The following is a 27522-nucleotide window of genomic DNA, read 5'->3' on the forward strand; positions in this document are numbered from 1 at the left end:
TCCGGGCACTGACAGCTCGGAAGGAATCCACCCGCAGCGGCGGAACCTTGAGAACAACAGCCTGGTTACCACCGGAACCCGGAAGTGACTGTAGCTAGCGCCTGCGCCCTGCCAGCTCTGACCCGTTGGACTCTGGCGGAGCGGTGCTGGGGTTTTGGGGGGCAAACATGGCAACCAGGCGTCTTACTGATGCCTTCTTATTAATGCGGAACAATGCCGTCCAAAACAGGCAAATGCTGGCTGAGCAAGTGAGTAGTTCCTCCGGCAGTCCTGTGAATGCGCATAGCGCGGCCGCGGTGAGTGCCACCGTCTCGGAAAGGGAGAAGAGTATGGCCGGGAGTGGGGGTTCGGGAGGAAGGGTGGGGTTTTGGGGTTGGCGTATGGATTGGGAAAACGGGGTACCCAGTGACGGAGAGCAGGAGCAGGCCCGAGGTTTGTCACATGAGGAAGGATACGTTGCTGGTGACTGCCTGGCATCCGGGAGCGGTCCTTTCCTTGCCATTCTCACCTTGCCATATCTAGTTAATTTTTAATACAGTAGTCTCGAGTTTCACGTACTCAAATGCGCCCTTTTTAAAATGAAACACGTCGTTATTTATCCGAATAGTTTGAATAATGTTAAATGGACACCGTTTATGTCATATGTACAGCATCTCTCGTGCCTGCCCATGCATCCGCTTTTATGCTTGTCTCTCATGTATTTAATTGTTTATGTTTGTGTGTGGTGTGTGTGGGTACGTAGCAAGTTATCTTTTTCTCGTGTATGCAGCTGTCATTCAGCGCTTTCCAGCCCTTGCCTTGCATTGTATTTGTGCTTGTATTTACCCCTTCCAATTTCTCCCCAGTGTTCGTGCATGTGTGCTTACTGCACAAATTTGACTGTCCATGCTTTTTATTGTTTATTTGTGCAGTCAGTGCTTTGATTTTGTTTTTTCGAGTCAATGTTTACGCATGTGAGTGTTGTGGTTCCTTTTCATATACAGAAATGCATGCAACTAACAGTGTATTCAGTGTGTGTGTCAGCAACTTGAAAAAGTATTTGCCCCCTGAAACTGTTTTCACGTTTTGTTGTCTTAGATTCTAAATGTACATGTTAAAGTAAGTTTTTTTCAAGGTAATCTGCAAATCGTGTACATTGTGCCAAATCAAAAAGAAACGACCTGAAGACCTTTCAAAAGTTTAATTTGTAATATTTACAAAGTGGTCATCCCCTTTGTAAATATAATGCACTGTATTACATTGCCATCTCACCCAATTTTCTGATGGTCTCCACCTATGTAAGAAATAGAAGGATCACCTGCCCTTATTTCAGTTTCAATACCCCCTGTCTCTCTGTAAGGTCCATCGATATGGTGGAGTTTTTTCCAGAAAGTAAACCAAAATGAAGGCAAAAGAGCTTGTAAAACAAGCCAGGGCTAGAATTGTGGAGAATCACAAATTAGTGGAAGGATACAAGACCATCTTAAAGGCACTGACTATACCTCAGAGCTCAGTGCAGTCCTTCATACAGAAGTGGAAAAAAAATAATAAAATATAGCCATACTGCCTAGGCCAGGTCACCCATTTAAACTTAGTCGCTGAACAAGAAAGGCATTTGTCAAGACACTAATTGGCACACTGACCAAGTTGCAGAAGTCATTGACTGCGATTGGAGAGGATTTTCATGGTTCAACAATTCCGAAAGTGTTGCAAAAAATTGTCCTTTATGAGTGAGGAAGATGCAGCACATCGCTTAGAAGGTACTGCAAAGTTGTGACAGTGACTGAAGTGGAACTCTAGCATGAACAGCAAACAGTATGTGTGGTGTAAATCTAACACTGCACATCAGCCAGGTAACTTCATCTCTATTGTAAAATGTTTTGGCGGTGGCATCATCGTGTTGTAGGGGTGCTTTACAGCTTAGAGGCTGGCAGTCTGTTCATGATTGATGGGAAGATGAATCCTTCACAGTACAGACTAGGGCTGCAACTAATGATTATTTTGGTAGTCGACTAATCATTCATTTTTTTTTTTTCCGATTAGTCACGATTATTTCATCCCTGACTATTTTGATGCCTGCGACCTGTGGTTGCACATCTTGTTTCTGGACTCCAGTGCATGTCTTACCTCATCTGCTCACGTCTGTCCAACCTGTGAATGTCACCCTGATGTCTCTGCATTAACACAATTAAAATTAATAATAAATTAAAATAACAACCAGTGAAACATATGAATTTGTAAATAATCAGATGTTTCATATTAGTGTGACCATCACAATAAAAAAGAAATACATTAAACAATACAAACTTAACTACACATAGTCTTTAAACAAAAAAAGTGCATTTTAAGTTACCCAAAAATGGCCACTGGTGTGTCTTAAAGTCCAAAAGTTTAAATAAAGCTTCACTTCAAATAAAATAAAACAATAATGTACAGTTTATAAAAGGTTCAGTGCATATTCCTGATTGCAGTGCAGGAACGTGAGCATTTCGACATGCTCTGGTATGAGGCTGGCTCTATTGTATGAGACAATGTTCCCAGCTGCTGAGAAGAGACGCTCAGTAGAGGTAGCAGGAATACACAAGCATGATTTTGCAGATGGAGAAAGATGTTTTAATCATCAAACTCTGAAGGAAAAGTGTTGTAGTTTATCACATCATGTACTATATTATGCCAAAATAAAAAAATAACGGACTAAAATATGTAACACGCTAATTACTGCCAGCATGCCGGAGTCGAGTATATTCAGAAAGGTACATTTGTTGAACTCCGCAGCCAGCTAAAGTTGCTTTTCTGTGCAATTTGCCTGCACGCCGGAGCCGAGTATATTCGGCGACGTACATTCATTGAACCCCACAACCAGCTATGTTTGCTTCACAGAGCAATTTGCCAGCACGCCGGAGCTGATCAGTCAGTGCTGTATATTTGTTGAGCAGCCAGCTCACGACCACTGCGGACCCCGGCAGAACTCCTGTCAGCCGCTGCACTAGATGAGCCTGCAATCATCGGCGTTTACCTCTGTGTGTTTGCATGCAGAGTTCAAGCGCAGTTGGCTCGGAGATTTACTGAATTTTCAATGGCGTCAGTTGCACCTTGAAAATATAATAATAGATTGTTGCAGTAGTTTTTTTTATAGTTTTTGCAGTTCATTTGCAGTGTGTAAAATGATCAGTGTTGCAGTAATTGTGATGCTGTATGCATGGAAAAAAAAAAACGTGTTCCATTAAAATTTCACATTTTCTTTGTGAATTATGACGTTTACTTAAAAAGTGCAGCTAAAAAGTATTTGGCATCCAGGGGTGCATTAATTCCCAAGTATGTGTCGGTTTAAGGGTTAACTATCATTGTCGAAACCTTGATATACACATTATAGTAGAAACATCAACATTAACACGTGACACTAACTTTACTCGCTAAAACTTACCTCTCGAGAGACGGCGGCGGTGGCACCACAGCTCCAGAATGCTTGCGTTGGTAGGACTGTGTGCAGTCTTGACAAACAGTAACAAACGATACTGCCCCCAGATGTTCATGTAGTGCATTGCCGTTACAAAAACCAATGTGGTTCTTTGTGACAGGAGCCTCTACTGAAGGTTCTGTTTATGAGACAATAAAAAATCCACGTTGACTATTACGTCATCTAATCGTTGCAGCCCTAGTACAGACAGACCCTGTAGCGAAACCTGCTCCTCATTGCCAGATAAGTGGAGACTGGAAAGGAAATTAGTCTTTTAACAGGAAAATGGCACAAAGAACCCTGTCAGAGCAGCAATGGAGTGGCCTAAAAGGAAGAACATTGGTATCCAAGACTTTCTCAGTCCTGGTCTTAACTTCATTTAATATCTGTGGTGAGATCTAAAAATTTCTGTCCACCTCCACTCAGCAACTTAACTAATATAGCTTGATCAACAATCACATCGTGCAAAACTGATTGAGATTTATCCAAAAAACAGTTCTTGCTGTAATAGCTGAAAGATGTGTGGTCTATTCAAGTCCTGAATGAGGGTAATGAATACTTAGAAATTGTTGATATTTTTGGTTTTAAAATTAAATTTTTTTAATGGTTTATAATTTATTTTGTGTGCAGTAATTTAAAAAGAGTATTTTATTTACAAATAAGGATCCCCAGTCAGAATTTCAGGTTGTGACAATCACTTATGTGAAAAAGTAGTTTAGGTTGAACACTGTTTCAAGGCACTCCATGTTCTGCGTGTTTCTTTCTGCATGTTTATTTGTTGGTAGGTTGTCTGAGACTGTATTGTACTGCTTTCTTCAATAACCAAGGCGGTTGAGAGAGAACAAAAGTCGATCTTATTTATATTTTGTGTTTGCGGTATGTCTTTTCCTTGTAAAATAATGTAGACAACCCATGGCTTTGTCTGTTTACCCTTTTATATCACTTGTTGCACTGGAGCCATATTTCCAATAGCTGGAAATAATTAATGTGAAAAAAATATGGTCTGAAGTGTTCCCTTATTGATGGGTTAAGGGAAATAAGAAGCAAATTGCTAAATTTCACCACTGAAATGCTTAGTATTATTCGTGAAACTGTTTTTTTTTTTCCTCTTGTCCAGTTTTTAGTTTAGTGTTCTTTTAGTAGAATTGCCTTGTGCTGCATTATATTCACCTGATTTCACTCTCATTTTTTTCTTTTTCGTTTTCTTTGGATGGGGCCTGTGGGATCCTCCCTCCACCTTAGGAGCTTGATGAGGTACTGTCTGTTCTCTTTTACTGCTGTCTGCTTCACTTCAAAACTTTTTTTCCTCCTGCCAATGGCTGAATTATTATTTGTATTTTCTTATTTTAGTTTTCTGAGTTATAGTCAGGAGAGATTGGTCTGCTGCAATGACAGTTTATAGATTGTTTTTTTTCCACCTCCATTAGAAGGAATGGCAGAGTACGATTAATCAATTAATGTCATCAGCTAAGTTAAATCACAATAAGTCTAACTACAATAGCGTTTCTGGTTTAAATAATACACATTATTGGAAAATGTGTTGATCAAATAATTATCCCTTTAATAAGACATGCCCTGGCAAATTTGTACAGGCTAATGAAATCTTAATGTTTTGAACAAAGCAATATTTTGATGGTAGATCTTTCAAGAAAATGTATTAAAAACTGGTGCTTTTTAGTCCTGATGATGTAATAGATTTCTCTGCATACTCTCATCTTCAAAACCTAGTAAGCTAAAGCTAAAATAGGTAAGCCATAACTTGTGAAAGAAGCATACTAAATGAGACAAAATGAAAGCAAATGGAGTTAGAAGGTAAGGCTTGTACACCTGATCAAGGAGTATGCTAAAATACAGTTCCCATACATTGGAATTGTTGGGGTCACATTTGTTCATCAGTTTACTAAGACATGCCAACATTTTTATGTAATAATGAAAAGTATTATAGAAATGGTAGCTTTTGTAATAAAATGCATTCTTGGGAAGTAGGTGCACTCAGTAAGTAGTTGAATCACTGTTTTTTTTTTTTTTTTCAAATCCTTATTATGCATTTCTTGGCAGATGGCAGATGACAGGATGGCCCTTGTTTCTGGTATCAGTTTGGATCCTGAAGCTGCCATTGGAGTTACAAAACGCCTTCCTCCAAAGTGGGTGGACGGAGTTGATGAGGTAAAATTATTTGTGTTTAGGAATGGTGCTTTGCTTTTCTTTTAAATGTTAAGATTAATCTCTGTTTCACCATTACCACTCATTTGTATTTTTTGCATATATTACCATTGACTTGTAGAGTGCTGTTTAGTTTTTATTGAAACAAATCTAACTATTAACTCTTTATACAACTGACATTCAGTCAGATCTTGAAGATAGCTTAGTACAGACTTTGATAGTATGATAAAAGTTGTAGTGTACTCATTTTTCTATACATTTTTAAATTAATGGTATGATTAGGAAAAAGCAAAGGTCTAAAATTAATTTTAAGTAGCACTTTTTACATTGAATCATCCTCATTTCCATTGAATTATTCTTATTTTGAGACTTTCCTGTCTATTTTGCCAGCCATTGTTGTCAATCTACAGAAATAATAATAAAGTCCATCTCATCTGAATGTACATGGAATTTTTTATTAGTTTATACTTTAAACAGCTGTCCAATTTTATGCATTTTGAAGAATAACACGTACAGTTTCTTATGTAACATATAGGGGATCCCATTGTCAAAGAATTACTCTAAAATGAAAGGCACCCTGTAATTCAAGAAGACTATGTATCAGTGTAGGGAATCTCTACACAAATTAGATAGGAGTGCTAGAAAGACAGAGCTATGCTATAGAGTGCTACCCAATGTAAAACAGGCACTCCAAAATTAAAGGTGGCTAAGTGGCCCAAATAACTGTTTAAATGTAGTAGGAACTGGATGTTAGAAAGGAGCATGTGGAAAAGAGACATAATGGTAAGAACTACCTTAATAAAAAATATCTTCCAAAGCAAAAGGTGTCCTGCAGTTCAGGAAGGCTGCATTTAAACCCTGAATGTATCTTGATTTTTGACAAATATAGCATGAGTATTTTAATAGAAGACTGTATACTTGCCTGTAGCTTCTTAAGTTCATGTTAGAAATTGGGAAAAGAAGAAAAATACAATTCAAGTTAACTAACCCCTTACCATACGTTAAATCAATCATATGTTGAGACTTTGTGACAGAAGAGCTGCTGAGTGAAAGTTATTCATGTTCTTAGCAGGGATAGGTTAAAATGCAGAATTCACTGTAGCTTAGAGAGGTTAATTGTGAGTGGGGTAGAGCAGGACTGTTTATTGGAATAAACTGGCCTTTGTTGTTGAAGCACTTCAGAGTGAAATCACTCAGCATTTCTCAGGAAGACTGGCTTTAAAAAGAACAGCTACAGTGAATATGAAATGGGAGTACTTAAATGGAGGGAACTACCCTGTGTAGAAAGTGGCATACTTATACAAGAACTTATGATTCTAAATGACTACACATAACGCATATTTTGTGTCACTGTCTCTGCTGGCATATGTGAATGATACATGTATATATAATAGGAGGTGAACAAGCTTGTAACAAGGCAGGGAGTCAGAGGTAATCGAATAAGTGAGTTGCTGAGGAAAGCTCTTGTGTGGACAGAGATGCATCAGGCCAAAGTACACCATGCAGGATGGGAGACAAAAAACATAAAAAAAGCAATAGATTAATGCTGGGTACTTATTAACACATCAAGGAGTTAAACTTATAATTGGATTACTTTATTATGATTACTGGAAAACTAGATTCAAAAAAGGCTTTTTCAAAGTTTTTTTGAAATGTTCCACAGCTTTAGCTTGGCATATTTCTTTTGGTAAATTATTCTAAATTTTAGGTGCATAAGGACAGAAAGCTGCTTCACCAGTTCTTTTATGCTTAGATCTAGGAATATTGATCACACCAGAATTTGCAGATCTAAGACTGTGATTTGGTAAGTAAGGAAAAAAGCATTCTGAGAAGTAGGCAGGAGCAAGATTGTTTAAAGCCTTATATACAAGTACAAATATTTTAATATCGGTTCTAAAGGACGCTGGCAGCCAATGTAAAGATATCAGTATTGGGGGATATATACTTATTTTTCTTTTTGGTTAAAATTCTTGCTGCTGCATTCTGAACATGCTGTAGCCTATGGGTGTCAAACTCCAGTCCTGGAAGGCCTCAGTGGCTGCAGGTTTTCATTCTAACCATCTTCTTCATTAGTGACCTGTTTTTGCTACTAATTAACTTTTATCTTAATTTTAATTAACTTGGCTCGGCCCCTTTGTTGGTTTTTTGTCCTTAATTAGCAGCCAAATAATAATGAGACAAAACAAGCCACCACACAATATCTGAAAATAAAGAAAGGAGGAGGTTTCGGTAAGGTTGACGGTGTTCTTAGTAAAAACAGAAAATCAACAGTTTTGGAAATGTCTGCTGTGGCAGAATGAGAGCAGCAACAAGCCATGGAATTAAATAATGAGTTTAATTAGCAGCAAGAATAAGCTTCTCATTAAGAAAGTGATTAGAATGAAATTGGTCGGAGATTGAAGCCCCAATTTAGCTGGTCATCTGTTGGTTTGTTTCACATCTCATTTCTTTTTGGCTGTCATTTAATGAAGAAAAGAATCAATTGAGAGGGCTGAGTCCTTAAAAAACAGGGCTATTAAAATGAAGGGAAAAGGAGGTAATTAGCAGTGAAAACTGCTCGCTGATTAGGGAAAGGGTTAGGATGAAAACCTGCAGTCACTGCGGCCCTCCAGGCCCAGAGTTAGACACCCCCTGCTGTAGCCAATTTACGCCCTTTTTAGTTAGTCCTGATAGAGAGCATTGCAGTAATCTTGTCATAGTCTGAAGAGGCAGAGACACTATCTCCATCTAGCAACAGCAGAATTGCAACCATTAGGTTTCCAAAATGGAATTTTCTCCAAACCTCAGATGCACTTTGTTGTCCCAGCTGTGAAAATACACAATTGGTAGAGTCCAATGCAACTTCAATGCAAGTATGTAAACATGCTAACCCTGTAACTAGAAACCAAAAACATGTAGCACCAGCCCTAGAACTCCATAATATTTTAGCACCTTTCACATTTTACTATTAGGTGCACAGTCATAAGCTTTTTCCAAGTCTACAGAAAAGAATCAGAACAGATGCAAGTCAGAATGGGATTTCCAAATTAGGGTGAAAACCAAAGCATGACCGAAAATGTCCTGTGCATGAGTACAAGGGTCAGTAACCCACATAATGATCTGGATAAGCAGATGGCTGGAGTTGCTCTATAGCCAAGGAAAAACAATGGATGTTTACCCATCCCAAGCAGGCCTATCAAGAAACTGAAAGATGTCATGGCTACTGTAGAGCAAATGAAAAATGCAAAGAACTGTTGGCTTGTTTTGAAAAAGCAAACACCATGTTTCCTTACAGAACTGAACCTTGAAGTGTAAATGAATTCCTGGACAGAGACTTCATAGGCTGCTAAAATGAGCTCTATCCTGGCATCTTTTAGTAAAACTGTGGCAGCTTTTAAACCTCGACATGACCCTAACAGAGCCTATAAACCCACTTCACATCCAGGGTGCCTTTTGAGTTTGAATTTGAAAGGAAAGTGGCAAAATGGTAGTTATGGTAGGAAGAAGAGGATAGATTCAGAGAAAAATAAATTTGAAAGAGAGATTTCAGATGTATGACAAGAGGGTTTGATACGTCTTTGGTGGGCAAGTGAAAAACTCCTCATCTTGTAAAGAATGGTTAACAGAGAGGTTGCAGGGTTTAAAATTACCTTGAATGTCATCAGTTAGTTTATAGATCTAAAGGTTATTTATTACTTCAGGAACATCTATTATTCTTTTAATAAAGAATGGGCACCGGTGACCCTGTGATTGAGTATGCTTCAGTAAAAGTGATAATTGGCTACCTAATTCAAGACATCAGTAGGAATGTGAAATTGCTATTGTAGAAATCAGTGCACTTTGCATTCCTGCAAAAGAGACTGAAATTTGTAGCAAAGTACTGTAGTTCAAAAACATCACAGTTATGTTTGTTTTGCTCTAAAAAGTCAAAGAACATCCCTTCCACTGCATTAGGCAGGTGCTCTGTTCAGTTAGTAAGTGATGAAATGGTAAGGTTTTTGTAAGGCTCTTGATGGTTCATCCCACTTTGCGTTATTTCTTTGTAGTAATGCTTTTTGTGAAAGGGACATTATACTATAAATATGTGTAAAAGGCAGCTGGTTCAAACTCAGCGATTGGGACAATATGGAATTAAAGATGAAGCTCATTTTTGTACTGGATTTGACCAGTACAATTGCTCAGTGAACAATGTATACAGTGGGCATGGTGGAAATATGACTGTCATTTAGGGAAAAAAACTAAGTATTTAAGAAAAAAGGGGTTGATAGCTTAAAGTAAACCAGATGGAAGATCAATTATTTCCCATCTGCAGTATTTTCCCTACATTTTCACTGATTTCATGGAGTATGACATGACTATCTGATCAATAAACAAGCTGTGTAATCAGCTCCTTTTTGCTGTATGCAAGATTTCTCAGACCACCTTCACCCGCTAATAAAGCAATGTTATGTCCAACAAAAACAGTACAAGCAAATATGTAAAGAAATAGACCTGCTATGCACCAGAAAAGAAGTTATTGCATCAGAATTTAATAATCAAGCAAAATGTAACACTCTTAACATGATGTAAAAGGCACATAAATGCTACGTGAACCTTAGGGGCTTGTTTATATCAAAGTGTGTAATTTATTTGTTTTCCTAATACTTTTCAAGCACACTCTTCCATGCTATGCAACATGTGTAGTCAGGAAAAGAGTAGAGAAGTCCAAAACAGCGCTTCTGAGAAAGATTCTGCCTGCTGCAGTACTACTTCTGTATCTTGTGGAAAAACCTTCTACAGTATGTAGTAGTACTGGTGGAAAAAGGAAATCCTTCTCACACATAAGAATCATAGTCTCCTTGGCTTTTACAGATTGTGAATACTAAATGAATAGGCTGACTCTCTAGACAGATACTGTACATAACTAATAATTGTAATAATTTTTTCATCCCTTCTCTTATCCACTCGACCAAGTAAGTAGCTCTAAACTGGCACTAAAGTTTGCAACACTAGTACCAAACTCAGACAAGAATTAGTTCTATTAAATGGCGCAATTATGCACTCACTCACTCTCAGCATTACTTGGCCAATTTGGAGTTGTCACTTAACCTACTTGCCTGTAATTGGGATATAAGAGGAAAATGGACTAAAAGGGAGGAAACCCCAACCTCTCTAAAATTAAGTTTTTGGACTTTGAAGCTATAAGGCAGCAACAAAAACTATTCTGCGCAGTTTTGCTGTTTAACTTGGTACAGCTGTAGTTTGCAATTGCTAGTTAAATAATTTTGCTGGAATTATAATAATGTCCTTTTTTAATTTGTCTTGCTGCTGATGCATTGGATAAGGTGCCAGTTTACCTATGATACACATATAGCATTACATAAATTAAAATTTTCACTGGACTCACTGGCTTTCTGAAATGTTTTTCAGATTCAATATGACATTACAAGGATAAAACAGAAAATGAAAGAACTGGTCAGTCTTCATGATAAGCACATGAACAGGCCTACCCTAGATGACAGCAGTGAAGAAGAACATGCCATTGAAATCACAACTCAGGAAATTACCCAGGTGAGACATTTTATGATTTTCTACTTAAGGGCCCATGAAGACCTTATGTTTCTACAGGATATGGATTACTTTAAATTGAATTTACAAGTTATATTTGGTTTACCTTTAATCCATTACTAGATTTAAATCATAGCAAAAAATGGATTAAAAGTGAAACTATAATGAAAATACATTAAATATGTAATTTATGGATTACATGTATTTTATTAAATTATCATAAATGTTATGTAAATATTAAGCTGTATGTTTTCCTCTTATACTTCATATTCCCAGAAATAAAAGCCTGTCAAAATTGAATTTCATCTTTATCCAGAAATTACTTCTATACTCAATTCAATCCTGTATGTGTTTAGTTTAGAGTTAAATTTGTCCATATACTGCATTTTAGTTTTCTCAGGCTTAAAAAAGAAGTACTTGTCAAAAGTGGTGAAACAGTCTATATTTATTCTAAATGATATAATTCAAATCCTTAATATGTTGATACCACCAAAAGCCTTATTTCAGCAACAGAGTTGTGTAAGCAAAGATGTGTGTGGCATAATATTCCAAAAAAACACCTGCGTTGTACAATTGTAACATTTGGTACCTTTAATTTTAATGCACATTAGGTAAAAATTGCCTGATGGAAATTATCAACATGTTGTGTATTTCTAATGAAGCCTCTCTAGTGTTGATGGGAAAAGTTAATGAAAGTTGTGTGTGGAGGAGGAGGAGGAGTAGTAATGTATGTTATGAAAATGAGATGTGGCCACTGAAGGCAAAGCTTGAAAGAACAGGGAAGAGAGTCATTGGGTAAATGTTGGGTGTTACAGAGTGAGAGATGGAGGAATGCTAAGTTAAGAGAAAGACTTGATGTTGAGGCAAGGGGTGTTATGCTGAGATGAGCTAAACTAAAATGTATGAGCAGGTGGAGCAAAAGTGAAAGGATTATGAGTGAGACCCCACAGGGAAGCCAAAGAAAACTTAGATGAAGGTGGTGTTGGATGATTTGAAAAGAGTGGATCTCATCCTAAAGGATACCAAGAACTATGCAGAGTGAAAGGAAAGGATTTTGGGGCAACCTGCTTCTGCATTGAGAACTCGTATATTGCATCTGTGCTATTACCATTAGTACTCTTTTACAGCAAGCCTGTGACTACCTCTCTACAGTTTCTAAAATTACAGAATATGTGCCACACAAATTTTTTTGTATCCCATTTAAGGCAGAGAAGAAGTTTTCTATCTACATGGCAGATAGACGAGCTATGGGAAAAAATCCATATATGTCTCTATGCGAAGAGTTTTGTAGAAAACACATCCTCAACACAATCTTTATTTAGACTAAATATTGTAATTTTTATGTAACACTGTTCTACTTTTCTGAGTTACCAATGGACTATGAATTTGTTTTATTATAGTAGGAATGGGGTGTTTATTCTAATTAGTACTAGACCCATTTTGGAAGAGGGCCGACGTCAGTTTCACCAGCATTAGTCAGACTATAAACAGTTCAATAACATATCTGATTCTGTTTAATTATATCTGAAACTTGGCAATCTCTCTTGTGTACTATACGTTTTACATGAATATCCAGTTCTTAACAATTCTTTCTAAAGTTCTGCTTTTAGTGCTTGTGGCAAGCGGCCATTGCACTCGCATTGTACACATGCGTATTCGGTACACTCAACAGAGCTGTTATACCATAACTTTTAACACACGTGCCAAAGCCTTGCCTCTTTCCTATTGTTTGTGTAATAAAACAACTGGTGTCAACATTGATTGTATGTTGTTGTTTATTCCCCTGGAATTTCTGAACTGTTCATGCTGTTGCTTTTTGTGTCATTTTTAGTAAGCAACAACGTATCCATAAGTGATTCATGTACTAAGAAGAGAATATGTTAAACATTTCTTTGTGTGCTTTTTTAATATAACTTGGGTGAAACCAAAAAAGAAAACATCCCAGCAGTTTATTTTACTGTTCAGATATATTTAATATCACCACAGTGCCAGTAAATGCAGTATGTTGGTGTATATTAAGATACTGTCATGTAAGAAAGAAATTGAATCTTCTTCAGTTATGAGTTAATAACCAACCATTACCTTCACCAAGTCCTTAAATTAGAAATATATAACCTTTGCTAGACAGATAAAAAATAACTAATTATATATTTTTGGCTGCCTGCACACCTAAATATGTGACTGCTGCCTATTGTAATGGGTAACCGGCTTTTTGATTGCCTCGTCTTTTAAGGAAATTTTGGTCTGCAGAGATACCTTGTGTCACTTGGGACAAATTGCTAGGAAATGGCCCCAGTGTTTCAAGTCCTAATTAAAGTATTGAATTTTTCTAGCTAGCTGATCACAAACTGTTGATTGTATAGCAACGCAACTGAAAGAATTTTTTTTTTTTTGGAAATTCTATTAATTTTATTGCAATCTTTCCATACAAATCAATCAATTTTTACAAAAAGTAGGATTGAGAGCAAATCAACCCTCACCCCTGAGAGAGCGAGCAAGGCCAACAGAGTAAAACTTAAGGCTTGTAAACATACCTAAATTGCCGAGTTTGATAAGCCAATAGAATCAATGGAGAAGAAAAAGAAATACAGAAATGATTGCTTCCTCTGTGCTTTAAGAGCTTATTCTAAAATATTACTGATTAGATCCTGCCATGTTTTGAAAAAAAATCTGTACAGATCCTCTAACTGAGTATTTGATTTTTTCCAATTTCAAATAGTATAAAACATCTGTTTCCCACTGAATTAAAAGAGGAGAGTTAGGATTCTTCCAGTTTAGCAAAATAAGTCTGCGTGCCAAAAGTGTAGTGAAAGCAATCACAGTTTGTCCTTTTCCACTTTAAACCCATCTGGAAGAACACCAAACACAGCTGTTAATGGATTAGGAGTGATTGTGACACCAAGGCTGTCTGAAAGGTAATTAAAAATTTTGGTCCAGAACGACGTTAATTTGGTGCAGACCCAAAACATGTGACCCAGTGAGGCTGGGACTTGATTGCAGCATTCGCAGGTTGGATCTTGCCCTGGAAACATTTTGGAGAGTTTTAGGCAAGACAGATGTGCTTTATATATAATTTTGAGTTGAATAATTATATGCATTGCATATGGAGCTTGAGTGAATTCTCTGCATCGCTATTTTCCACTCCTTTTCTGATATATTAATTGAGAGATCTTTTTCCCAGTGTTGGATCTTTGAAAGGGAGGGACTGTAAAATAATTTTATATATTGCAGAGATGGTGTCTGAGTTCTTGAAACTGAGCAATATTTTTTCCAGCGTGGACGAGGGTGCAAGATGAGGAAAATCGGGCAGGTTCTGTTTAACAAAGTTCCTAATTTGAAGATAGTGGAAGAAATGTGTAGCTGGAATGTTAAATTTGGAATGTAATTGTTCATAGGATGCAAAGACGTTGTCTATATAAAGATCTCTAAGCAAGTTAATCCCAAATTTTTTCCAAATATTAAAAACTGCATATGTTTGTGAAGGTTGATAGAGGTGGTTCTCTTGCAGAGGTGCCACTGATAAACTGAAAGCATTTCTCATGAAAGTTGCTGAGAAATTCTCATGGCTTGACATGTTGAGATTTTGTGTGAGAAATGCATGGTACCTTTTATGGGTAACATGCTTGGTCAGCGTGTGCATGCATGCAACATTTGTAACTATAGAGAAGCTGACAAAAATTTGAACTATCTTATTAGTCAACAGTTTGCAATTTCACTACTTGCACCTCTCTGTCAACCTCACTAAACAACTTTTGAGTATCTGTCAGTATATAACTTGTAACACACGTGCCAAATGCTTACAAAGCGGCACCACACAGAGTCTACACTTGGATCTTGACTTAAGGGGTGAAGGAAGTGAACACCAAATACTTCACAAATCAAATTTTCTACAATAAAAGGAAACTTAAATGAATGTAAATCTGTGAAAATAAGCAATTTTGGGTTCAGAACTCCAGGAATGTATTTTTTCTCTACACAAATTGTGCTGAGTGATCAAGATTTGTACCAGAGGCAGCAGATCTTGGAGAAAGGGGAAGTGGCTGAGAAGTGGGATGTGAATCAGTGTGAACATTTAGTACTGCCTAAGCAACATGGTTTTAAGGAAACCATGTGCAATTTTTGCCAATGAAACTTAGTGGTTGTCAGCTGTTTTATTTCTGTGGTTGCAGGTACCATGTGATCATATTTAATTCAATTCAAGTGATGGGTCTTACTGGCTTAAGGTGTTAATAAGCAGTTTTATCTATTTAAAAATTTAATTAAACTTAACTTCTAAACAGTATTCTCAAATTCTTCATCGTCTTGAAATTATTTCCTTTTATCACTCACCATTCACTGCTTAAGGTATTATGAATTCACTTACTCATATTTGCCATTTTCCTTTCATCTAAAAAAGGGTAGCAAAACACTCACTGTTTTATTCAGTTGTTTCTAAGAAGGCTAAACCAGATAATAATTTACCATTATTTTCCACCGATTTTTCCCTAGCACACATGTTCAGTTTTGTGATAATAGTAACATTGTGAATATAACTCAAATTTACTTGAAAAAGGTGTTAATCAAAAGCAAAAGCTGACATTCGAATCTACAAGAGCAGCTGTTTGTTTTGTCCACAGTAATTTTGGCATCAAGTTACTCCAAACACACTATGAATGGTTAGCTTCCTATCTTCTTTAGTAAAATTTGCAGCCAAACCCCTTCAAATTCTTTTTTTCTCTGTCCCTCTTCTCTGCACCTTGTTCTACAGGTTTAGAGCAGTTTTTCCAAACAATTTTCTGGTGTGATGTCCCAGAATTAGTGTCTGTCTGACATATAATCCCAATTTTCCAGTTGAGTTCACAGATCCAAATGGCTATTTATTCTAAATGATACCCTGGTGCTGCCCATTGGACATATCCAAAATAACAAAATAAGTCCCTATTTTTACTTCGTTCGACATTCTCACCCTGTCATAGTATTACTAACATTCCTCTGTATTCATCTTCATCCTTGTCAGCACAGCATCCATAAGAGTAACTACGAAAAGGAGTTAAAACCCTTATGGTATCATGCTTTGCTGCATTATTATTTTTATTATTTTTTTTTATTCAAGGTGCTACTGCAAAACATGAAGTGTTTATGACAATGTTCAGTGGGTCCTGTTTGTAGCACTCGGCTGGTGCGCTTTGCTACGTGCATTGTGATGTTTCTTGCTGTTGCAAGGACAGCTGTGAGGAATGGGTAGCAGGACTGGGATGGAGTCACAAGAGTACTTTTTTGTTTTGCTGAAGTGATTAGATCATGTCACATCTGTGTCATTTAGTGTTTTTAGTCTGTTCTTAAGTACTTTAAAAAAAAAAAAAAGATTCAAATGCATGTGTTTTCCCTAAATTTTCTCTTTATCATCATCATCATCATCATCTTCTTACTTAAACTACTCTTTCTTTATTTCTTGTGGAGCTATTTATGATGATGAGTACAGTACAGAAATGCAATTGTGTTGACACAGCCCCATTACAATCGATCTTAGGTTGGAAAAAATACACATCCAACAAAATGTGAGACATTATTGAATGCCTTGTCAATCCCTCACAGCAGTTAAAAAACTACAGTTTGGTTGACTTAATATTAGAAACTGTTATACTTTAGCTTTTTTTTGCTATTAAATTCCAATTTATGATTTTTTTTAATGTGTTTTTTTGGGGTGGGGCTTGCTAATCCTGAACATGCACTTTAAAATATTTAAAATCGTAAAACAGCTCCTACACTCACTTGTGTCCTCCTGCTCTGCTGGCTTTCTCCTGATCAATTATGTGCAGCTGTCATTTAAATATAATATTTATGCATCCTGATAAATGTAGTGGAATATACCCCTAGGGTTAACCTTCTCCAGAATTTTCAGTTCTCAATATGATTTTAAATCATCGTAGTGTGTCATGACTTTCAGAAGCTTTTTACAGGTGCAACAGGTCCTGCAAAATTCTATGTGACCCCCACAGACCAAAACTAAACAGATTAGATTAGATAAATTCTATTTATCTTTTCCAAAAAAAACAAAACTCTCGCTTGCAAATATTTTTCTATATGGTGATAGTGTAAATCTAAAAACTAATGTACTTACACTCACTCCATATGTTCTAGGTTTCTTAACATGCTGAAAAGGTGATACTGTAGCTGTATGGTTTTTAGTTGTAATTACATTTGAACAAAATTTAATCACTTTATTTTTGGCTATAATTTTGGCCCATATAATTCGGCCTGCTTTCATTTTATGTTGTTGTACTAATAAATTTCCATTGTCTTTGTAGTTTCATGGGAAGATGAATGGGCCAAATTAGTTTGATTGATAGTTGTAGGTTAAACAAGTAATTAACTGGAAGTCCTGCCATTTTACTAACCACGGAATCATGGACTAAGTTTAAATGTGACATAAATTTGTGTAATTTTGACAGATTAGCCTGTTCCTAGAAAGTCATAGGAAAAGAAAAAAAATAAAAAACTACCACAGCCTTGCCCTTATCAAACTTTAACCAGGAACTATTGGGATATTTGATTCACTTTTAGAAATCAGAAATGTGACTCTTATCACTGTCTCTTTTCCTGTATTTCTAGATGTTCCATCGGTGTCAGCGGGCAGTAGCTGGCATTCAGAGTCGCTCCAGGCACTGCACTGAGCAGGAGGAGAGGGTTCTGCGCAATGTGGTGTCCTCACTTGCCCAATCTCTTCAAGACTTGTCTACAGCCTTCAGACACACACAGTCTAGCTATTTGAAGCGTGAGTATGGTGACTAAGAGGACCTAAAACAAGAGTTGGCTAAGATATATAAATTAAGAACCATTAACAGATTCCAGAAGGACCTTGGTAGGCCAGACAGTGAAATATATTTTTAATCATCACAGACGTTTAAACAGATACTAACTATCCAGTCGTTTTTTTAATATGTACTCTGTGTTGGAATTAATATGATTGTTAGTGAGAACAAACTTGAGTCAAGTTTCACAGTTGAGAAATTATGTACAACTTCATAGTAAAATGTCCTTGAGTTGTACATATTGTTTGTATCACAGGGGCTAAAATAGAGTGTGCTACAAAAGTTTTATTCTAAATATATGTTAATTTACTTTTATTATTTGTTTAATTTTCTACACATGGTTTATTGTTTCTTTTAAATTCACTGGCTTGCCATGTTCTAATCGGCGTTGGCATGAAGGGGAACGGCGTATATTTGTACTAGGACTCCCTGTGAAGGGCCATCCACTTTAAACATTTTCATTGATTGTTAATGAAACTGAGCCTTCTCTCAACCCAAGTAACATTTCTTGGGGTTGATGCGAGCCCGCCTCTCCCAATGTCCGTAATACTGCTGTGACCTGCTGTATGTGCTCCTTTCCCATCATTTTTTCTAAGCGCGGTTTTTCCTTAGCGGTGCCAGTACCCCTTTGTCATGTCAAGTGTAGTCAAGAATTTGGCTGGTCCCAGTCTAACATGGGATTTCGGAAAATTGTTGTAAGCTATGTAGATGCGCAATCAGAGAGGTCCGACCTGGTTGTTCACTTACCACCTCTGGGACCGAGCGGATAGCTGCTTGAGCTCCTGTCTCTGTCTGGGAGATAGCTGTTTCTGGGTTGTGAAAGGCGTTCCTTGGTCCGTCAGGACTTCTCTAGGAATGCCCACGCGTGAAAAGACTCCTACTAGTTCCCGTGCAATATTTTTAGTGGTAGCCGGCGCAATGGAACGGCTTCAGGGAATCGGGTTGCATAATCCACGAGGACGAGTATATAAATGGAAGCCCTTGGGCAAATGCGTCGCTGGCGTAACGAGAAAAGGGACTGATTCAAATGTCCAAGACATATGAGTTAGTGAAGATGGTACCCTCGGGCATCTGCAAGCCACTCGTGTGTTTTCTTTGTACTAGTTACAGTTGTTTACACAACAGAGTACTGAGCAGTTCAGAAAGAGCGTCAGCGCCCCCCTGGGCAAGTATAAACATTTAATTTTGCTTCTGGGGTTGTAAATGGGACTGATTCAAATGGTCATGCCTGTTTTTGAGTATACAGCACAGCCTATACAGTTCAGAAATCAGTGGGAGATTGAAGCAAGGTGGCATCTATTTTCAGATGAAACCAATGAGCAGGATTTCTTTTGTCTGAGGGATAGAACACTGAAATGCACATAGAGTCAGACCAGCAGGCTACTTTGTGGCATTTGCAATACAAAGAACAGAGAGATGTAAACTCATATTTCACGATTTTATCCAGCCAGTCAAACTGTGGGAGATGTATGATGATATGAGAACGTTAACCTATGTATAGCTATAATTATCTGAGATATATGAACTGACAACAGAAGGGCGATTAGGACATCATTAAAGTCCCAGTTCAGAACATCACTAATTAATGCTTTGATTAATCTGCATGTGGCAGTCTGAAAAGTTAAATAAGTTGGGTCTGGCCATTGGTTCTTAAAACACTTTTAGCAATTTTCATGTATGAAAATGATCTGTACAAAGAAATTTAATTGTTCTTGCTGCGGCTTGAGAGCAACTGGGTGGGATGTTGAGGGTTACTGCTTCCCTGTCTTATCTTCCTCTTTTCCTTTTTAAGGAATGAAGAATCGAGAGGAAAGGTCAAAGCATTTCTTTGATACTCCAGTTCCATTAATGGATGAGGAAGAAGATTCTACTCTATATGACAGGGTAGGCAAGTTGAAAAAATAAACTCAAAATGATGACCATGTTGCTTTGCATTGTTGCCTTGGGAAATTGTGATACATCTGTGCTGTAATGTCTCGCTCAGAGACCAGGTTTCGACTAGTGTTCAATTCATTTAAAGCTGTATTTCCTTTTTGACATGTTAAAGATTTCTGTGGAGCTGAAGATTTATTTTTGATGTTGCATTTAATGACTCTTGTGCTAGTGCAGTTGTAGATATCTCTTTTTTCGTAATAGCATAAAAATATATTTCTCATGTTAAAATGGCAAACAGATGAGCATTTTTGAAAAGTCTAAAACAATGGAATTGCACACACAATACAGCATGCGTCTTTGGCAGTTAATAATATCTAGCATTGCATTTAAAACTCAGGTGGGGGTACATAAGTTACAGAAAATAAATATATGTTTAAAAACAGTGCCACACATTTTCTTTAATTGCTTGGTTGTAACATACAAACACTGTATTGATTATAGTAGAGTTACTGTACTTGCCATCAGGTAAAAAAAAACTATGAATAAAAGAGAGAGAAAAATTTCAAGTCTTGTGCAAATCTAAATTAGCAAGATATGATTCAATAAAAGAATACAGATTGTGTTGTAAATATTTGTACACTAGAATGAGAATTCCTAAACCGCTCCTCCTATCATTCTGTTGCAGTTGCTAGTAAGCCTCACTTCCATAAAAAGAGTGAAAATAACTGTAAGCTGTGATACCGTGCACATACATCAACTGATAAATGTTGAATGAGTAAACATTTTTTAAATGATTATGGAGGGCACATACAACAGGTTTTTTCCTTTTATCAATAAATGACACAGACGTTTTAAAATAAATGTTAAAACATATCCTGCAATTTACATAAAATGGGCATTGTTAAATCTGTGGAGACAACCGAAAAGGAAAACTGCTCCAGCATTACATGCATCTGGCATCTGGCAAGGAAAAATAAAAAAAAAAAACTATTGCAGATCCATTACTTATGTATAATTTGCAGTAAATTAACGCCTGATTGTCATTCAACCTTACGTGGAACACATCTGTGCAGGCAGATATCCAAGATTATAGTAATGCAGCATAAAGCAACACAGAAGGTCCAGCTTTGTTATTGGACAATAATAGTAGCATTGGAATTCCCGTGAATTAAGGCTCTTAATATCCTGTCTTAGTGAATATGGTTCAACCTGACCAGATGTCCAGAATGCTGAAACAAGAATGAACATATACTCAAGGTTGTACACTGCAAACAAATATAATGATAAAATAAACATACAAGTAAAACAAACAGTATTTTTGCATGTCTAGCAGGAATGTTTCGCTGTCTGCTACAGCTTGTTTTAAAAAATTAATTAATGTACTGTATATCATCCTTAAGCTTTTTAGAAAAAATAAGGTATGCAGTTAAATTAAATATTGCACTTGCTCATTCCTTACTACTAGGGAGAAAACAACAGTGATCATTTCAAGGGGCCTTTTATACAGAAATGATGCAAAGTACTGTATATGACACCTGGGTAATGTTGAACACAAATTACCCTGAAAATCTGTAAATTTTGGGAAATAACCATATGCACTCTTTTTTTATGTAATGATAGGAAAATATTTTGGTGTACTGGAACAAAATTCAGGACCCATAGTTACACTGTTAGCTTATTGGTGCACTTTATAGTTTATAGCTTGAAATGGGGTTTTGGTTTTCTTTGTAATAAAAATAATAATACATTTTAATAATAATAATACATTTTATTTATATAGTGCCTTTCTCATGCTCAAGGCGCTTCAAAGAGTCTCAGAAAGAAACAGCAGGTTTATGTAACAGTGTTTATGCAACAGATATTTTCTGCAAAGTATAAATAGAATAAAAGACAATAAACCAGAGTAAAATACTAAATTCAATACTAAAAGAAAAGCCTAGCAGATAACATAATTTGATAACACACACACAAATTATACTGAGCATCTGGACAGAGAGGAAGACTGAGAGAGGAGGCAGAATGTAAGGTTAAGTTAAATGCCTTCTTGAACAGATGACTTTTAATTTTTTTTTTAAAGAATGAATTGAGTCTGGTGATCTAATTAGTTTTGGGAGATCATTCCAATGTCTGGGTGCTATACAGCTAAAGGCCCTGTCACCCATAAAGTGCAGGTTAGTGTGGGGCACAAGAAGATTACCAGAATCGAAGGACCTTAGAGGTCACTGATGTAGTCCAGTGCAAGGCCATTTAAATCTTTGTGGGGTATTAATAGAATTTTATATTCAATCCTGTAAGACACAGGGAGCCAATGTAGGTGACGCAGGATTGGTGTTACATGCTTGCTGTTGCCGGTCCGTGTTAGGACTCTTGCAGCCGAGTTTTGAATAATCTGGAGCTGTGATATAAGATTAGAAGTGCCTGCCAGTAGGGAGTTACAATAATTGATGTGGGATGTGATAAAAACATGGACAAGTTTCTTAGTATAAGAAAAGCAGAGGAATGAACGAACACGGGATATGTTACGGAGGTGAAAGTAAGAAAGTGTGGTTTATGTAGGTAGAATAAGAAAGGGAGGAATCAAAAATGACACTAAGATTCTTTGCATCAGAAGAAGGTCTGATGAGATCATCATCAGGAGTAACTGATAAGGAGCTCATTTACTTAAGTTGCACTTTAGTGCCAATTTCCAAGAGTTTAGTTTTGTTGCAATTTAATTTTAAAGAGTTCTGCTCCATCCGGGTTTTAATTTCACTAAGGCAAATTGTGAGCTGAGAAAGCCCTAATGAAGTTTCACTTTTAACATTGAAATAGAGTTGAGCATCATCTGCATAAAAATGTTAACCCAGTACATAGCTACGAATGAAATGGCCAAGGGGAAGCATATAGATACAGAAGAGCAGAGGACAAAGCCCTGAGGAACCCCTTGTGTGACTGGCACTGAGCTGGATCTGCTGTTGCCAGTACTAACAAACCCTTGCCTGTCAGACAGATAGGACTTAAAGCACTGGAGGGTAGTGCCAGAGATACCCAGCATGTTCCCCATTCTGGACAGTAAAATGTCATGTCTCACAGTGTTGAATGCTGCACTAAGATCTAACAGAATTAATATGCTGGATTGTCCAGAGTCTGTTGCCATAAACAAATCATTGGTTACTTGAAGCAGAGCAGTTTCATTGTTGTCACAAATGGCTAAGGAGACAACATCCTCCTTAGATACTCTGTGGGCTTTGTTAACCTATGAATTAATATCACAAAAAATAGGAGAGAGGAGACACTTTTAATAGTGTCCAATTTAAATGCATATGACTTAATGCTAGGTGTTTAGTCATATCTCTTGTTCTGGAAATACAGGGCTAGAAACAAAATGGCTTTGAGACTCCAAACTTTGATAAGCACACCTACAAGACACCATAAGACATGTAGTCAGACACATTTTCCAAATCCAGAAAATGTATAGACGGGACTGGCAAACTGATATAATCTCTCTGTTGTCAATACATGCAAAGAGCTTGCTTACTCTTACAGGTTCTGGGTGCAAGTCAGATTGCTTCTCCCCTTTTCTTAGGTCCTTTCGTAGACCATCTCAAGGAGGCTAAGTAATGTCATAATTCTGTAGTTGTAAAACTAATCTATGAACCCTTTTTTTTTTTAAGAAAATTGGATCAAACATTCCATTGTCAAGGTAATGTCCCAACTTCCACGCAGTAGTGAAGAATACTGTTAACTATGAAGCCTTTACTGGTTTCCAATAGCATTTGCCCAGTTATTTTTTTAAGCAACACAATGGTATCTTCAACAAATCAGGACTAAATCCTGTCAGATACTGCTGACATTGTCATCTCTATTGAGGATGTATCTGTTAGATTTTGGTGTTGTTCGAAATGTTTCCTCTGCCTCCTGACAGTGTCCCAAAGTGAGGTTACCGTTTCCCCATCTTTACAGAGAAGACGCTGGGAAATACACTGCTCCTCCTAAGTCTTTGAATGTTGTCATGTTTTAAGCCTTGCTCTGTGACCTTGTTATATCCCTCCTCCACATACTACAAGTCTTTACTTTAAAATCCTACCAGAACTGCATCCTTTTTGGCCTGCCAGGATGTCTCATTCAAATCTGGAGAACTTCCTCTTTAACATTGTATAGGAGGCCTCCTTCTCTGTTGTAGTCCCATGGCTTCTGTCATGAGAAGTGCACTTTTTGGCCAAAACTCCTTATTCAATCAATCAATCAACATTTATTTATATAGCACCTATTCATACAAAAAAAATGTAGCTCAAAGTGCTTTACAAAATGAATAGAAAAATAGAAGACACAATAAAAAATAAATATAAGTCAGCATTAATTAACATAGAATAAGTAAGGTCCGATGGCCAGGGTGGACAGAAAAAAAAAAAAAACTCCAAAAGCTGGAGAAAAAAATAAAATCTGTAGTGGTTCCAGACCACGAGACCGCCCAGTCCCCTCAGGGCAATCTACCTAACATAAGTCAAACAGTCCTCTTTGTATTTAGGGTTTTCATGGAAGGACCTGATGATGATGGTCACGTAGACTTCTGGCTTTCAGTCCATCAATGTTGGTGCATCATGATGCTTTGAGTAGGTGGTGGTGGCGCAGGCCGCCACCACAAAGAAACTGGAAAAAGAAACGGAAGAGAGAGTTGGGGTCAGTATGGATTCACAACTGAATTCCTGTGTATTACTGACCTCCTCTGAAATTTGTCTAGGACTAAACTTTAAAAAAGAATGTAATTCAGTCAAGCACAGAAGAGCTGCTCAGAGCCCCAATATGCAGCTTGTGAATATATCTGTATAACATTGAAATGAGCTTTTTTCTTATTTTATTTCACAGGGTTTTACAGATGATCAGTTGCTGCTGGTGGAACAGAATACAATGTTAGTGGAAGAGAGGGAGAGAGAGATTCGACAAATTGTACAGTCTATCTCTGACCTCAATGAAATCTTTAGAGACCTAGCTGGAATGGTGGTTGAGCAGGTGAGTGGTGTCTCAAGGTCAGCCCCCCTACCCTTGTTTTGTATGCGGTGGTAAGACAAGAGTTCAGCCATTCCCGGTGCATAACATTTAGCAATTCAGCTGAAAAGAGCGCAGGTAAAAATGTAACAGGCACCTTCACTGCTTTCAGCCAGCCTTAGATAAGTATCGATTTTAGCACTGTTTGTTAAACTGCTCCTCTGTGTTGCCTGAAGGTGTAAAAATTACATTCATAATTTGTGTTTCCTTCCTCAGGGTACTGTTCTGGACAGAATTGACTACAATGTTGAGCAGGCTTGTGTGAAAACTGACGATGGTTTAAAGCAGCTCCAGAAGGTGAGTCAACACCCAAATATTCATTGAGTGTGTTTACACAAACGTACATAATCAGATTAAGGTGAAAAACCCAGTTAAGGCAGAAACCCCATTTTTTAAAAAGTGCGCATTTAAATAGGTGAATAATCTTCCTGCAGTTCTCCCTTTTCGAAACACTTCAATATTATTAAACTGCACAAAAAATGTTAACCACCATCAACGGCCACCATAAATTGGAAAATATGCCTGTGATGATTTTCTTATGTTTTATACAGTAAGTATGTTTAGTAAAGTTGATGCTTAATTTATAGGTTTCTGTTACCAGATTGCAGTTAGCACACTTTTTTCTGCTTGGCAGTGCAAATGAACCCCGTAAAGTACCCAGTATGTGTGCTTCTTGCATTACACCCAGTGCAACTGAAATAATAACACTAGTATGTTAACTTAAATAGGGTATGCGTTAGGTTACTTGTTACTTTAGAAATGAATTGGGCTATGTAACACACATACTTTTTACAGTGCTACCCTACTGGTGTTAAGATTATTTTGCTGAGTTTAGCACTGTATGTTCAACTCATCAACATAAATTTAATGATTTTGTGAAATATTGAGATAGATTATTTCAGCCAGGACAAGGAATAATGTAATTGCCTGAACATTTGTTTAATAGAAATTTATTTTGTGGACATTTCTACCCATGGCTACTGAAAACGAGTGTAAAGCAAATACATGCGCAGGCTGATAGCACAACAGACATGTGCAGACTACCTCTGTTAATCAGGTTTCTCAGAGGCCAATAACCCTATTTCTCAAACTAGAATAAGGGTTTACTTGGCATTTGAGAAGTCAGGTTTCTGTGAATAACGGGGTTATTGAAGTGCATGTAAATGTACTGATTATAGCCTTTGGTGTTCTGTCTGTCATTGACCAAGGATTGCTTTCAATTCTGTCCAAGCATCATAAACTGGAAGAAAGAAAATAAATTTTTTTGGATTCTGTTTTGGGGGAAATTGATTGTGGATTTGAAATAGCTGTACATTTAAAATTCTTTTATTTTATTTTTATCCATTTCAGGCAGAACAGTATCAAAAGAAGAACCGCAAGATGCTTGCCATCCTTATCCTATTTGTTTTGGTCATCGTCCTCATACTTGTGCTTATTGCAGTCAAGTCCTAATACCACCGTTGTGCACCTTGAGTTCTGTGTGCCCAGCCTTTGTTCTTTTGGGACGCCACTCATGTGCAATGAAACTCTGGACTGGGCAATGAAACTGGGGCTTGTAATGTGTGAAGACAGGCCTTCACAGTCTGCAGGGCCAGGCTTCTACACATGGCTGTAAGAAGGAGAGAGGCCCTGACACACTGCCTTTCCCCTCAGAAAGCTTGCATTCAGCAGAGGACTGGTTTACACTAGTCACAATAAAATGGCCACTGCCCCTTATGTAGCTGCTTTCTGTGGCCTTGCTGGTTAACAGCTCTGAATATGGGGAAGACTACAAAAAATCCTGAATAATTGTTGCCCCATGGTGGAGAATACTGCCCTTGATTTTTACCAGCCTACATTCTAAAAGATTACAAAAAATAACGTGTTTGTGATTCATCTTGGACTGCATTTCAAGTACCATTTGGTCTTCACTTTCCCAAAATGTCATAATGTTGGCATCTTGAAATGAACTGGAGGAAAGAACGAAACAAGTAAGTGAGGACTCAAGTCTCACATACTTGGCTCCCATTCTTTATGTATGGGATGCTAAATCCACTTTGGTGGTTTATTGTAATGCATTTTAATTCCAGAGGTATGAGAATGTAAGCAGAACAATCCTGCTGTTGTGGCTGTATTGTGTATACGAATGGCAGTTTTTTGGGGACCATGAAAGGGATTCTTCTTTTGTGAGGCATCTCTTTAAGACAGAAGCAGTACTCCTCTCCATTGCACAGTTAAGACAGCCAATGACCTGGACAGATTGTTAATTGTTAGCACTACAGACAAAGGACAAGAAATATTGAGGAAGCCTAGCGAGGGTATTTCTTGGAGCCAGCCCTCTGGAATTGGAATCTGCTAGTCTAAGCTCCTTCCATGTCAGTGTGATTAATCTGAAGGATATGAGCAGCTGCTACTTTGACCATTACTTTAGCTTTATGTGGAGGACCCTCTGAGAGGTGTTGTGGTGGGTCTATGGATGGTGGTTTTAGTACCACTTCCAAGAGCCATTGTCCACATTTGGGCACCAGAGACTGCTGCCTTCTGCATCATATTATTGGCAGTTATCCATTCCTGTACGTTCTTGTATGAAACAAGTTCCTGGTGTCTTTTCATGAAATGTAAAAAATTGTTGAGCCTCTGTTTCAAATGAATTAATATATTTGATTCTAATCATGTTAGTTATATTTGTTTGTGTGTCATGTTGCCCTTTTAATAAACTATTATAGT

General features: G+C 37.3%; 1 protein-coding gene across 4 annotated transcripts; it reads left to right on the plus strand.

Annotated features, from left to right (window-relative positions):
- Window positions 1-27522, plus strand: stx16 (syntaxin 16). 4 transcript variants are annotated; one of them, XM_039734705.1, is made up of 9 exons: window positions 1-296; window positions 4679-4690; window positions 5495-5602; window positions 10988-11128; window positions 17717-17879; window positions 19709-19800; window positions 24637-24780; window positions 25033-25113; window positions 26167-27522. In XM_039734705.1, the coding sequence occupies exons 1-9, from the start codon at window positions 168-170 to the stop codon at window positions 26266-26268; spliced, it is 972 nt and encodes a 323-aa protein (XP_039590639.1). In that variant the 5' UTR covers window positions 1-167; the 3' UTR covers window positions 26269-27522. The 4 variants fall into 4 exon arrangements, with proteins under 4 accessions (XP_039590639.1, XP_039590640.1, XP_039590641.1 ...); XM_039734707.1 differs by having other exon boundaries at window positions 3-248; XM_039734706.1 differs by lacking the exon at window positions 4679-4690.

Source organism: Polypterus senegalus, chromosome 14 (assembly GCF_016835505.1).
Source record: "Polypterus senegalus isolate Bchr_013 chromosome 14, ASM1683550v1, whole genome shotgun sequence".
NCBI lineage: Eukaryota > Metazoa > Chordata > Cladistia > Polypteriformes > Polypteridae > Polypterus > Polypterus senegalus.